This window comes from Miniopterus schreibersii, assembly GCF_964146895.1.
Source record: "Miniopterus schreibersii genome assembly, chromosome: 8".
Taxonomy (NCBI): Eukaryota; Metazoa; Chordata; class Mammalia; order Chiroptera; family Miniopteridae; genus Miniopterus; species Miniopterus schreibersii.
In genome coordinates, this window is record NC_138109.1 from 54947906 (window position 1) to 54963322 (window position 15417).

General features: G+C 41.3%; 1 protein-coding gene across 1 annotated transcript in view; it reads right to left on the reverse strand.

The window, feature by feature from the left end:
• The window catches only part of COL24A1 (collagen type XXIV alpha 1 chain), a 250825-nt gene extending 235649 nt beyond the window's left edge, over positions 1-15176 (reverse strand). Inside the window, exons 1-3 of the mRNA XM_081145974.1 lie at positions 15050-15176; positions 14540-14670; positions 5396-5460 (exon numbers count right to left, since the gene is read on the reverse strand). Of these exons, the coding sequence (XP_081002100.1) occupies positions 5396-5460; positions 14540-14595 (121 nt within the window). The 5' untranslated portion in view covers positions 14596-14670; positions 15050-15176. The remainder of the gene's footprint in view (positions 1-5395; positions 5461-14539; positions 14671-15049) is intronic.
• Between the last annotated feature and the right edge of the window lie 241 nt (positions 15177-15417).

The window sequence follows — 15417 nt, forward strand, 5'->3', positions numbered from 1 at the left end:
ACTGGGTAAAAAGTGGCAATTGTGACTTTAAATTATTCTTAATGTAAATAACACATCTATTCTGGTTAAAGAGATAAAAGCAAGCTTACTTATAAAATGAAAAATGAAGATTTAACCTATGTGTAAAATCTTTAATTAAGTGTCCATAAGGGGTTTTGGCAGAAAATACTTGGAATTACTCTCACTAGAATGAGCTGCTTCTCTGTTAGCAATAAACACATTTTGAATTAATTTTCACAGGAAATACTCTTCTTGGAGACGAGTAATTCTACACATAAGGATTTCTACACATAAGGATTTCTGCACATGTGGTTTTCATCCTTGGGATCATGAACCTAAGAAAGCTGTGTATGTTGAGAATGAGCTCCACATCTCTCATGGTATAAGTTATCATGCAGAGGTGTTGCAGCTATGCCAATCTCACTGGCAGCCAGCCCACCAACAGTGGCAGAGTGCTAAGGAAAGTAGACTATGTGTGATAAGAAAAGGGATCTATATTTGTCAAATGCTCAAGAAACAGCCTTAAATAATTCATTCCTTTCTCAAAGTTAAATCACTTATTCATTGGGTTATACCTAAAACTTGGTTATAAAACAAATACAAAATTTATATTTATTAATAGTATATTTAAAATGGGTTTCTCAGCTGTGTTAAAACTTAGAGGAGTAATGAAAAACATGGCAAATACAGATGTTTATATCTGCTCAGTCTTAAAATCTCACTAAAATGAAAACAAGAAAATATGGTTTAAAAGTATATGGGCAAAGGAAATGGATAGAAGAGACAACAGCAGATAAGAGATATCAACAATTTTTTTAAAGATGAAAAGCAAATGAAGGAGTTAGCATAGCTGAAAATGCTGAACACTAAGGGCTTGCAGAGGCAGGTGCAAGATCCTGAAAAGGCTCAAAAACCGAAGGCACCAAGTCTTTGAATTCAGGAGACAGGCATGGGGCTTCAAATGAGGGAAGCAGGGAGGGAGAGTTGAAAGTCTATGTAAGAAGCTTTGAGAACATAACAGAAGACTCAAGCTTACTTATGTAGAAACACTGGACCAATCATAGAGAAGAGAAGCACTATAATGAAAATAAGGGGATTCAGTTAAAATCTACACACTAAATAGTGAGACCATCCTCTTTGAACCCTGCAAGAATCTCTTCATGTCACTTAACTTCAACAACAGTGGCAACCAGGATTATATTCTACAAGACATTGGAGGGTTCTTCCCTAAAGAAACTGCATAGCCTTAGACATTTGTGGTCAACAAAATAATGGTCAGCTAAGACCTACCTCATCACCCTCCATGTAATTATACATGCCAGTTACCAAGCCTACCCGTGCAGACAGGGTTTCCAAGCATATTTCTAGGACATTACTTTTAATCCTCACCTGAGGGTATTTTTTCTATTGCTTTTCAGAGAGAGTGGAAGAGGGAGGGAGGGAGAGAGAGAGAGAAAGAGAGAAACACTGACATGAGAGAGACACATCAGTTGGTTGCCTCCTGCACAGGCCATGACCAGGGCCAAGGATGAGCCTGCAACCAAGGTACGTGCCCTTGACTAGAATCGAACCTGAGATCCTTTAGTCCTCAGGCCAATGCTCTAACCACTGAGCAAAACCGGCTAGAGCATCTAGTACCATACTTTTAAATGATAACACAGGTAAAACAGACTTATAAAGAATGTTGCCAACATAAAAGTGAAAATTTATGGAAAACAAAGACAATGCAGGAAGCAGAAGAAAAATTCAAAAGAATTATTCTCATCTGCAAAGTAGACATTGCATCAAAGATAAAAGAACAAGATGCTATTTTTTTAAAAAGGGGGGGGAACAACTGAAGTGAGAAAGATCTTAAAAATTTAAACACAGCAGAAATAAAAAAATTTAAATGTTTGAAATAGTGACTCATAGAAATCTAATATACAATAGAATGAGAAACAAAGATAGGAAAATAAGAGCTAAAAATTAGGAGCTCAATCCACAAGATCCAATATCTGACCAACAGAATTTGCAGAAAGCACAAATAAACATATCAGAGAGAAAGAACTAACAAGTGAAAATTCCCAGAAAATAAAGATATTTCCACATTGAAAGGACCAACTGAGGGCCCAGCACAATAAACTGAAAAAAGACGAGTACCAAGGTACACTATTGTGAAATCTCAAAACATTAAGGACAAATAGAAGGTCTTTAGGGCTTAAAATGGAAAATAGAAAGGTCACATACAAAGAATCAAGAATTAGCATATCAGGTTTATTAACTGCAAGCCAGAAGACAAAAGATGGAAGCTTTTAAAATTCTAAAAGAAGAAAAGTATTTACAGCCTAAAATTATATACCCTCTCAAACTACCCTCAAGCATATGGGTGAAATAAGCACATTCTCAGAAATGCAATGGTGCAAAATGTACCACCTAAGTACATGTTTTCAGGATGCTGGTGGATGCTATGCTCTACTCGAATAAGAAAATAGATGATGAAAAAGAAAAATCTGAGTTCCAAGACACTGAATCTAACACAGGTGAGAGAAATCTACTGTACAGGAAACGCAGAAAACTACCAATCCATGGTAGAAAGGGAGAGTTTAGCTTCTGGCAGAAATATCTCTAAGGGGAAAAAACTAAATGCTTAGGGCATATGGTGTATTTTTTGGACAGTATTTTTCAAAGAAATTTTAGAATTCTTTTGGCGTATCTGAGAAGTATTAATGATAGTGACACAGAACACAAAACAAACAAAAAATGAAGGCAATCTTATAATACTGTATAGGAAAGAAAATATGAATGTACATGGCTCAGTGGTAAAAAAATACATATATGATCAAAAAAGGTAAACTATAAATATTAATTTAACCAAAAACTTTGGTAAAGCTATATTGAGAAAACAGAAAGATGGGGAAGAGGAGGCATATGATAGTATAAAAATGTTAAAACCTCAGCATCATAAATAGGAAGTGAATATAATATATAAGCAAATTATTAAGAAATATGGCAGTTAAAACCAAAAGAAGGTGCTAAAAGAGAGTTTGTGTAGAGGATGGCATGAGTGGGTAGTCAAGGGATGCTGTTTGTTGTTTTATGTTTTGTAGTAAAACTTGACTTTTAAAAATATATTTGTATTACTTTGATACTTTTTAAGTTTTGAAAACTCTCATAAGTATAAATATATTTCTGAGAAGTCTAATTTGGGATAATCTTTAGCTCAAATAGATATATTCAGCAGTATTAAATTAAGGTTGCAAATAATATTTGGCATATTTATAAAACCACAATTTCTCAGCAAATGTTTTTCTAATCTACTGATTAAGTGTTACATTATTGTATGATGCCAATTTAAAAATAAATCTATTTAAGGAAAAATGTACTTCTAAGTTTCTGATAGCATACTACTATTTTATTTCTTTTTTATGCTCAAAAGTATCCAATTTGCTAAAGTGAAAAGTTTTAGAATTTTTTTTCTGTTTGTCAAGAACTCACAATAAAATTATACGGTTATTACAAAAACTACAAACTATGATGTTCACCCTGAAATAAAAGAGCACATTTTGTATTCTATAAATAAAATCTTAAGGTTGAAAGATATTGTATCTTTCATTTACTCCTTTCATTGGTTCTGAATTTTTTTTTTTTTTAATCAACTCACTAGTAGTCAGTTTTCCTTATATCTTTCTTTGCCTGGGTTTTTAATATTTTGATTATGATACATTTTGTAAATTATTAAACTCATAACACCAACTGATGGGAATTGTGATGCAAGGGGATCTGTAGTGGAGTTTTGTTGTTGTTGTTGTCAGAGATGGACAGACATAGATTCAAGATTTAGCTGTATGAGTCTGGGCAAGCCCCTTCTTTGAGTCTCAGTTTTTTTCATTATTAGAATAATATATGTAAAGTACCAGCAAGAGCAAGACACAAAATATACATATATAATTAATAATGACAATTAGCCTCCTCTTTCTTCTCTGTGGCTCAAGAGGATTCATTTTTAAAGAATTTGTAGACATTGCAGTCAAAATACCTGATTTCATATCTTGGTTCTTCTATTTATTAGCCTGTAACCCTTGGGGTAGTTACTTTTATTCTTCTTAATCTTGGTTTCAGTAGTTCTATCCTGGGCATAATTATAAAAACCCTGTAATGAGGTAGTGGTGAAGAACACACATGTTCTACTACCACAGTGGCTGGTACATAATAAATTCTCAGAAAGGGGAACAGTAATAATAACAAGAAATTACGATGTATAGTTTCTCTCCTCTTCATGGCTACTTGAAGCAAAAGTATTAGAAATGACTTGGTCAAGAACAGGTTTGCATGAAGTTACATGTGACATGTGAGCTCATTTAACCTTTTCTCCATAAAAGAGAATTATAAAATGCCTTTCAAGACATATTTTAAATCATCTTTATTTGACAGAGTATTTATCTATGTCCACTTTTCAATGTGGTCAATGAGAAAAACCACCACTCCTTCCTTTATGCTTCTCTCTACCTACACGTATTTTATTTATTTGTCTTTGTTTACTTGTCTTTTTCTTACTGTTATTTGGTTGATTGATCAAATTAACCAGTGGCTCATTGAATTGAAAAGTTGGTTATGTCAGCCCAGCCTATAAAAGGCAGAAGAGGGGGAAATGGGGGCCATGTTGACACTGTCTGTAGCTCCAGCACAGTTTCAGGGTTTTTCTCTCTGACTTTAGTGCTTTTTTTTTTGCTTTTTTTTTTTTACCTTTGACAAAGTCACTTGTTTTTCCTCTTTGAGCCTAGAGATATTATCTTATTCATATTTCAATTACTGGCAATTAGGATTTTATGTAGCAAATGGAAGATACTTTAAAAATGTTGTTTAATAAATAAATTAGGGTACACATAGATTCCTGAAACTCTTATCACCATATTACCAGAGCAACTAGCTAGCAACCAAAACCAAAACAAAACATTGAACTATTTTCCAAACCTCTCTATTTGAATTAAATAAAATCCCAAACTCACTGGTATGCAAATTTTATTTTGTTTCCTAATGATGTGAATCTAGATGGAACATTTAGTATGTCCTTGTATTGTTTCAAGAAGTGCAAAGGTAATTGAGCCACAGTTTGCCACCCCCAAGAACTCCTACTTAAAATGAAGTTAGAAGCAAAGCCTTTCTACTGTACAAAACTTCCTTTTTATAGAGTTTGCTTGAAAATGTAAGCAATTTCACAGATGGAAGATCTGAGTAATTTCTTAAAGGTCATATTTCCCCCCAAAATTGATTTCTTCATCCTTATGTTGTACTGGGTAGAATTTTTTTCTTATTTACTGTTGAATTTAAGGTGAAGGTGACTTTAAAGTCATGTACTTCTGAGATCTGAAAGCAGGATTTTTCTATATGCAAATAAGCATCAAGGTGACATCCTTACCTTGTTCTTGAGCATGAACAGCACCCCCTGCCACACATAGCACAATAAAATGAAGAATCAGTTTCCTAAGAAAAGAAGAGTAATTGGGAAAAACTTAGTTGGACATTTACAACCTATAAGGCATATAAAATGCAAAATGAGCTCCAGTACAAGATTAACAATTAAGCTATTATTTTAATTAATGCAGTATTTTAATATTCATATTAATTAAGAGCAAGGGCTCTGGATTGAAGTTCTAGCTTTGCCACTTACTATGTGACTTGGGCATACTTTTTATTGCTCTGTGCCTCAGTTTCTTCATCTTTTAAATCTATCTCATAAAGTGTTTTGAAGATTAAGTGAAAAACTTCATGTGAAGCACACAAAACAGTACCTGGCCCATAGGAAGCATACTCAATAAACGTGAACTAATATAGGTGGCATTATTATTATTATTTTATATTATGTCAAATTACCATACATGCAATTTATATAAAGTAACAGAAACACAAAACAGTACAATTTACAGTGACTTAACCATAGATTGATGGAACCAGTTACTTGCTTAAATGAATATTTATATATAAAATCCATTTGAATATCATATTCAAATCACTTATACTAGATTCATGATTCTTTGCTCTGAAAATAGCAATGGCATGGAGATGTCGACATGAACATCTTGATTAGTAGTAATTGTGAGCATAATACTCAATCACTGCAAATCAAAATCTTCATTTATATTGATTAGCTAAGTAAAAATATTTTTATTTTTTTAATATAACCAAACTTTTGATAGATTTTGTTCAGTAGTCTTCATAATTGGCTCTACCTACCTCCCAAGTGAAAATCATAGAGATAATTTTAAAAAGTAATGAGCATGCTGACAATAATATTTTATTACCTTATTCTTGCTACTTTTTAAAAAAAATATCTTTATTGATTTCAGAGAGAGGAAAGGAGAGGGAGAGAGAGAGATAGAAACATCAATGATGAGAGATTCATTGATCGGCTGCCTAGCCTGCAACCCAGGCATGTGCCCTGACTGGGAGTCGAACCCTGATCGCCTGGATCCTAGGTTGATGCTCAACCTCTGAGCTACGCCCAGCTGGGCTTCTTGCTACTTTTTTTTCTAACCCAAGGACTCCCCAAATGACATGTCTGTAAAATACAGTTCAGCAAGGAATGATTAGAGTCTCCTGAAAATAATATTTTCTTTTTATTAAGTTCCTGGTGTACAAGTAGTAATTGGTACATTGTCTATTATCAATAATAAGTTTTTATCTTTACCAACTAGTATAAAGAACATCCTAATCAAAGAAAGATGATCTTTTACAAAGTGAGCCAACAATAAAGAATTATACTACTCTCCTTGATATAAAGGAAATAACATTTGTATTAAAATGGTATTAATCCTTTTTTAGTAAGTGAAAAATGCACAGTCTGTGGTCCTACTCAGCACAAGACATAGCTTTTATAAGATGGAGTTTTGAATTTCAACTGGTATGGGCAAACAGCTGAACCATATATTTTAATGAAGCCTATAAAATATTTCCAGATAGGGCATCATCCACTTAGAGCAATATTTCTCAAATGCTAGTTTGGCAAAGAACCACCTGAGATGCTTCTGAAAAAAGCAGATTCTGGGCCTTGCCACAAAGATGATTCATAAATTTGAAGTGGATCCTCAGAATGTGCATGATTTCAACTGGGTCATTCTAATATAGATTGTGAGTGTACCAAACTCCAGGAAAAGCAACTTAGAACATTTGCTATTTATAGTTACACTGTTCTTATAATATACTTAAATAAATATTATTTTTGCTTAAATCACGCATATCCAATTTTATGACAATAACACAAATAAGATTTTTATTTTTAAAATCCTTTCTACTGCTATATTGGTGGTTTTTAAACTTTAGTGTACATGGGAATCACCTGGAGGGCTAAAGATTGCTGGGCCCCATCCTGAGAGCTTCTGACTCACTAGGTCTGGGGTGGGCTCAAGACTTTGCATTTAGAATGAGTTCCCAGGCAATGTTAATGCTCCTGATCTGGGGATCACACTCTGAGGACCACTCTTCTGGAGTAGATAATGCTGGAGAGATGATGTAAGGCCTACACGTTTTGGATATGTTTTCACCTTATTTGCACAGTAGCATCACAGTAGAATCAGAATAGAATCACCCAACTACTAATACTTGGGTCCTGTCCGCCCTACCCTCACGCCAAGAGATTCTGATTTTAATTTGTCTGTGGCACAGGGATTTTTAAACATTTCCCAGATGATTCCAATGTGCAAACAAAATTGAGTAGCACTGTTCTCTAGATGGATCCCAATATGATCTAGAGTTTGAGTAAAAGGAGGTTCTCTTCCTTTCAAATTTATAGTTTCAACAAATAACTGGCATGATGTACATCAGTGAGGCTATAGTGGCTCAGGATTATAGTGACTGAAAAATTACACTGTTTTAGTAGAAAATGGAATGTGAAAGGAAAAAGTCTCACCTGCCCAAGGTAGTCTGGCTAGGAACCAAGCTAGCTGATGAAGACTACAACAACCAGCACCCTCACTTCCCCAGGCAGCCAACAGAGAGGCTCCCCCAGTGACTTCAGGGAAGAAAAACAGAAAACGCAGTTCTTTCCAGACACGTTAACAAGTCCATTCCTGGAGTGAGGCAGGAAAACCTGAGGTGATTTTAGGGGATTATGACAGATCGGTTGGACCATTCCTTATGTTAAGTGTACCTCTGTACTAAAGCTGGTAACTAATGGAGAGGTGGAGATCGATGACTGTGAAAAAGAGATTTTATTTCTCTTTTTCTGATTATCCTGAAAACGAATAGCCAAGTAAGGGAGAACAGGAAAAGTCAAGTACCTCACCAGGTGTTCACGGCCCTTATCATTCAGCTCCAACCTCTTTGTTTTAGCAATATGGACCCTGCTACACCTGACACCCCCAAAGTTCCAGCCATTCCACATTATTCTCTATGCCCAGGACAGGCCTTGTAAGTCCCTGAAATGGCCTCTTAGTCCCCACCTGTCAGGATGTTAGGTATCATCAAAGCCTGATTTAAACACCTGCTCCAAGAAATGTCCCATCATCCCTAAAGGGAACTCCCTCTTTCTCTCATCTCTGCACTCTCCATGCTTCAGCTGTAACTTTATTACAGCCCATCTATGTTGTAGCTTTTGTGATTAATAAGTAAATATCTGAGCAAGCAACAGGTCTTCACCTTTTATCCATTTCTTACATGACACTGACACTTAATAAATATTTTTAAACAGGAAAGGAGTATCATTTTCATCTCCCAGTGACTGAGGAATTCAATTTTTCCCTATAGACCTAATTATTTTAACTCTTGGGAAAGTAAAGTAAAATATGTGCACTTCTAGCTGGATATCCAAAAAGAGAAAGAAGAAAAAGATGATTTTTAAAAATTTACTATGGCAGGGAAAGTGGAGGTCGTCGTCTTCTCTCTTTTTTCATTTTAATTTTCTCATCTCTGAAGTGGGAACACAGAGAAGACATCAAGCTTAGATGACATAATCAATTTGATAAAGAGCCAAACTCCATCACTGTATAAAATGGATATCTAATGAATTCAAGCTTTCTGGGAAATATCCAGTTGGGCTAGGCTTGTTTATTTGTTTGGTTTTGCCCACCTCCCCCCATGATATCACATTTACTTAATAAGGAGAAAACGTTACATTTCCACATTAATGGTAGTGACAGACTTGTCAAGGACAGCACGGGGTGCTCTGTGCTCCTGTTGTGCTGTGCATATAGTATGTTAATAAATTAAAACTATAACTATATTAAGTTTTGAGGGGAAAACCATAGCTAATAAGAAAATAACACTAGACTGGGAGTGAAAAGACTAATCCTGCTTTTATTTATAATTCACTGTGTGACCCTGGGGAGGTCATGTCAAGTTTCTGAATCTTAGCTGACTCAACCATTATGTGATGACATAATATACATTTTATATTTTACATTCTAGATATAAACCTTAAAATTCAGGTATATGGTGAGACCCTATTAGTATAGAGTACATTAGAGAGCAAAGATCAAATTATAGAGCAAGATGGTCTATAAATTATGGATAAAGGTCATGTTATTTAACCACAAATATGGAAAGGTCTGCTACAGTTCTGGCCAATACTCTTAAGTAAACTAAAACAGTCTAAGTTTTCTGATTTGTTCATATATTTAGATTACTCTAACAAAAAGTCTAGTTAGTGTATTAAATATAACTTTTTCCAAATAGTCAAAGCATGTCTGTTTTGCTCACTTTTTTGTACATCTGGTACGTGTGTCACTAATATAAAGTAATAGAAGTACAAATACTCAAGACTTTTAACAAAAATCAGATCAGGTCTAAAAGAAGTCAATAATATGGTAACAAACATTCAATAAAAGTTCAGAAAATATAACCAATGATGTTAATATCTGAGGGTATCTAACAAAATATAAAATACTCTGTGTGTCTGGTCTGTTAACCATGTTTTCAGTTTGAGATAAGCCATAGTCAAAACATAACCAGACATGTGAGGGAGGAGGCCTAGAAGGGGATCAGGCAGGAAACAGATATCTAAAGACCATAATCAGAATATTTAAGGGACTAATATCCATCCAAGGCATCTTCCCTAAATAATTCTTGAGCTATTAAACTTTCTATTTATCTGAAGGGTCTTAAGTTGCTTTAGGGAATCCTAGGCATCATTTTGTTTAGGGCACCCATGAGACCCTCAGGTATTGTGATATATATCTTCCAGCTACTGATGCTCATTCCTACATAGTCAATTTATAATAGTAAGAAGGGCTTTTGAAATCTTATGAATAGGAAACTTTTATTTTATGAGTTGGCGATTTTCATTTAAACCAATTGGAAAGGGTGAACTAATCTGAAAAACACACACATGTGATGTACATCAATAATTTCAACAATTTCCATCACACTAGGTTTACAAGCCAAAAACTTCTCTAAGTCATGACAGCTTTACAGATTTTGTTCTTTACTAGCTGCTAAGATCCAGAAATAGTAAAATTTCTGTCCTCTGTTCCCAAAATAACTGAAATACAGTTCTCTTCCCAACAGTTGGGGATGAAGTTGAATAAAGTGTCACTAACATATATACAATAAATTTCTTGGACTATCAATTCAATTCAATAGGTATTTGTGTAACTAATCCAGTATGAAGCATACTAGAACTTCTGGTTAAATTCCAAGCATGCAGGCAGTTCATGAGTACAAGAGAGATAAATGCTTAAGGACTTCAAGTAATCAGAATGCCTAGAGTCCGGTCAGTAGCAAGCAAAAGAAAACAAACAAACAAAAACTACATCTAAATTAGTATGTCCTCAAAATAACTGAGAGATTGTTAAACCGATTGCTACCTAGCCTAGCAAAATTCCTGGCACACACTACTGTTAAATAAAGATTTTTATTTTTTAAAATATGTTTTTATTGAGGTGTGTCTTTTTTAGAGACAAAGGAAAGGGGAGAGAGAGAGAGAAACATCAATGTGAGAGAGACAATGATTGGCTGCCTCCTGCCTGCACCCTGACCAGGAATGGAACCAGCAACCTTTCAGTGCACAGGATGATGCTCAGCCAACTGAGCCACACTGGCCAGGGCTAAATAAAGATTTTTAAGCAAATGACTAAATCAGTCAGTAAATCTATCAGGTGGAACTGAGTTTCAACAAATATATAACTTCTCCGGCATCTTCTACCTGCACACTGATCCCAAGATCAAGAAGTCAGGTCATCCTGACCTCTATTTATCTAAGAATGTAACCTGGGTGTAAAGGCCTTTTATATATCCTCTTAGTTTCTCTCCAGATCCAGGTCCCTACAATGTGTGCTCCAAACAACTTCATTTCTTTCAGGGTCTCAAATACACTATGCTCTCTCACCTTTGAGCCATTTACTATTCTCTGTCTGGAAAGTTCCACTTAGGTCTCAGTGTAGATTTCATTTCCTCTGGTCAGCCATTACTTCCAGTATTATCCCTCCCTATCCTTCCCACCTACCTAGGGCTTCTTGGTGTCCTCCTGTATATACCCTTATTTCATTTTGTTAAACTTAGTTGTTTCATCTTCTGTTTCTTATACTAAAATGGACACATTGGGAGGGCAGCCCAATTGTGTTTGTCTTGCTCAACCATTGTATCCCTTCTGCCTAGAACCATTCTGGGCACACAATTGGAGTTCAGTAAACATTTGTTGAATGAATGAATGAATGAATGAATGAATGAATGAATGAATGGCATAATAATGATAACCTCTTAGAAGAATGAAAATGAAATGGTCTTCTCATTCAGAATTACAAATAAGTCATAGTTAAAAAGCATGGCAAGGAAACGCAGAACTATTCTAATTCCTGTAATAAAATTTATTTTTTTTCCCCTGTAAATTCACATACTACCAAGTAGAATGTCTAAACAATATTCAAAATCATTTTCCATAAATTACAATTCCTCTCCCTGAGACATCAGTTTATTTTAAACATTTACTAGAACACAAATATAATCAAGCAATTTTAAAAAAATAGAATTTCATGCCAGCTAGGAAATAGATCTTTACATCCCCCCTACCCCCCCTCCTTTGGTTACAGAAACCCTTTAAGTATAACAGCCTGCCTGGGAGACTTTCCAATAATATATTAAATCGATGTATTTAACACTGACTTTTGGTTTTAATTTACTTTTATTAATTCCACAGTTCACATTAAGTAACCCATGTGAAAGCAACCCCATGTAATAAAATGCCTTTAGGGACCCGGTTTAAACTGTCAGTGTTCTGGGGGTGACTAATCAGAATTGTATATTTAAAATACTGCCCCTGCTCTTGCAAAATATCACCACAAAAAGGATGGTGAAAAATTAAAGTCTCAGAGATTTCATTAGGGACTCTTAAGGTTTAATTCAAGGACCTGCCATTATCATCAGCTTAGCAGCTGCTTCTCCCAAGTCCCCATCGTATAGGGTTGGTATCTTTTTTTTTGGGGGGGGGGGGTTGTGCTTTTTCCCCAAAACTGAATAACTGTAAATTCTTTATGGAAATTGGGTATTTTCAAGAAACAATTTTCTCAGCTCAATCCGTAATAGTGTTTCCCCACGTGCATGTGTGTGGCTGGAGCTGTGAGGGGCTGCAATCTCATGTAACCTTGAGTCACCCTTAATTCCGTACAGCCCACCCCCACTGGCTACTGTAGTGGGGCACACTGCATGTCAGAGAGGCTGGAGACCCCTGACAGAGAGGCCCTCCGGGAGGGCAGGGGGGGTCGGTGCCCACCCCGACGGCTCTTCACAAGGGCTCTTTTCCCATTCCACGTAGTCTAATTTTTTCCTGAGAAGTTCCTCGGTGTAATCCATTCTGTTTGGTTTCTCTGCCTCCCTCCCCCCAATCATCTGGACCCAATTTACAAACCCCAAACTGCCCAAGAATTTATGCAGGGCCTTTTCTGGGAGCGTCTGGAAGGGAAGTGTAAACCAGACAAGACAGAGGCCAGGAGCAGAAGATCTGCTTTAATCCACAAGGTTGGTCACAACTACCAAGGGGAATATTAGTCAGCGAGGAGGCCTTGCTCAATGGCCAGGGAAAGCCCTCGGGGAGGGGGAGCTGGCCGGGAGGGCGAGAAGGGCGCGGGATGGCAGGGAAGCTCGAGGTGGAGGGCCTCCCCAGCGCTGCGCGCCCGGCGGGGCGGGACCTGCGGGAGCCGGAGCCTCATTCCCCACCCCCGGCCCAGGGGCCCGCACCAGCGCGAAGATGCGCCCAGTCCCGCGGGGTCCGCGGGCCCCCCGCCCCCAGCCTTGGTTTCCCAGCGGATCTAAGCAGAGGGGCTGTTGTTTAGAAAAGTGGTGGGAAACACGCCTGGGAAGCCCGTGCCACCGCGTGAGCCTCTCCGGGGAAGGCTGCGGGAAGGGCCTGACCCCTTCTCGGCCCGGGTCTCCCAAGCACCTCGCCGCACGAACGGGGCTGCGAGGCTCCTCCCGCCCGGTGGACCCGCCCGCGGTCGCCCGGGGAGGCGCGTCCCCTCGGCCTGGAAGCCGCACGGCCGGGCTCCCGGGGGTCAGAGGACGGCGCGCGGCCGCAGCCAGGCTCGCCGCACGCGGCTGGGGAGCACATGTTCATACAAACACGGCCGCGAGGCGGGCTTTCGCCACACCCCGCCTCCGCCGGCCCGCGGCGGCCACCAGCAGTCCCGCCCCCTGCCCTCTCCGCACCGGCACAGAGGAGCAGCCTCCAGGCGGAGGGCCGCCCGCGGCTTTCATCCCTTCCGCCCCCCGGCCAGAAACAAACTCGCATAACCCCCTGACCTCTTCCAGAGGGACCGGGGCCGCCAGCCAAGGCCATGCACCCTGCTCCCCATCGACGCTCTTTTCCCAGGGGGGTGGGGGGGGAGAGAGCAGGTACTGAGCCCGAAGAGGAGGTGGGTGGCAGTCAGGGTCCCCGCGAACACTCCCAGTGGGGAGCAGTCCCGCCCCCCGCGCCCAGCCCCTTCCCCTGAAAGAAGCCAGCGATCCCGCAGCAGCCGGGCCCCAGAGGGGCAGAGCGCTTGCTGGCCTCTTAAAGGCGGGAGGAGACCGCCCCTGAGCCCCGCGGGTCTAGCGGCGCCCTGACGCTCGACATTCCGCGGGCACCCTCTCCCCGCATCCCGCAGCCCTGCCCCGGCCCGTGCCCCGCTCTCCCAGCAGCGCGCGCCGAGCCCAGGGAACCGCCAGGGCCCCAGCAATCCCCAGGCTGGGCGCCCGGAGGAGCCCCGCGGGCGGGCAGGACCGCAGCCAGGGCCCCGAGGGAGGAGACGGGGAGCCGGGCGCGAGGGCGGCGGGAGCTGCAGCCGGGCGGGCGTCCGAGCCCAGCTCCGGGGCCGCGGGAGCCGGGGCCGCCCGCGTCGGGACCCGCGCCAACGAGCTCTCCCTCCGGAACCGCGGGATCTTTTTAACATAAACTGTCGAGGAGACCCGCTGGCGGGAAGCTTCCTTTCGAACACGGTGTTTTAGAAACTGAGACAAGAGGAGGATGCCACGGCTGCTGGCGGCTCCCAGCTTCCGACAGTGCCAAGAAGCGGGAGCGCCGGCTCCAGCCGGCTCCGCGGATCCCGGGGGTGGCTAGAGAGGCCGGGGCGACCCCCGCCCCTGCGGGTGCGCTACTTACGTTTCTGCCGTGTGGGAGACCTTTCCACGCCTTGTCCTGTGGGCTCCTAAATGCATTTGTATGCATTTGTCCGTGCAGCGAAGCGCTAACGGAAAACAGAAGCCAACTCCGTTCTGCTAAGGGTGCAGGTACTGTCCATGGAAAAGGAAAACAAAATCACATGAAAACGGAGCTCCAGAACCGCAACAACACCCCCCCCCCCAAAAGGAGGAGATGGGGAGGGAGAGAAGTAGCCCCCGAAGGGTGGACAGCCAGACTCCCTAGCTCCCTGGCTGGGAACGGGCGAGCGGGGCGCAGCGCTCCCGGGGAGGCGGGCGGGGAGGGCGCTCACGGGCGGGCAGGGGGCGCCGGCAGCAGCGGGACCTCGGCCGCGAGCGCAGCCCGGAGTTCACTTGCGGTTCAAAGGCGACTGTGTGGCTCCAGTGGAGCCCTCTGCTTCGGGCCTGGGAGGAGAAAGGGATGGGGGGAGGGGAGGAGATGAAGGGGGGCGGGGAAGTCCTTGGAAAGTACCCGCTCCGGAACGTTTGTCAGGCAAGCGCACACACCCACTTCGAGAACCGCTGCGGGTGCTAGGGGGCCGGTGGCGGCTGCGGGCGCTCAACGTGGACTGCAGCCGGCGGCTTCCCCTGGAAGACCCGGAGCCAGGCAGATCCGGCCGGTGTTAAATTTCACCGCTCGCGGAGTTGCAATGACATCACCAAACATCGTGCACGCTCACACAGCCTCCACCCCGCAACCTTCCCGCCCCCCCACGCTGCGTCCACCTAGCACCCGGGGGCCCGCAGCCCGCAGGGTGCGGGGCGCGCACGCAGCGGTGCCCGCCCCGCCCCGCCCCGCCCCGGCGCGCTCGCTTCCCACGCTCTCCTTCCCCCTGGTTT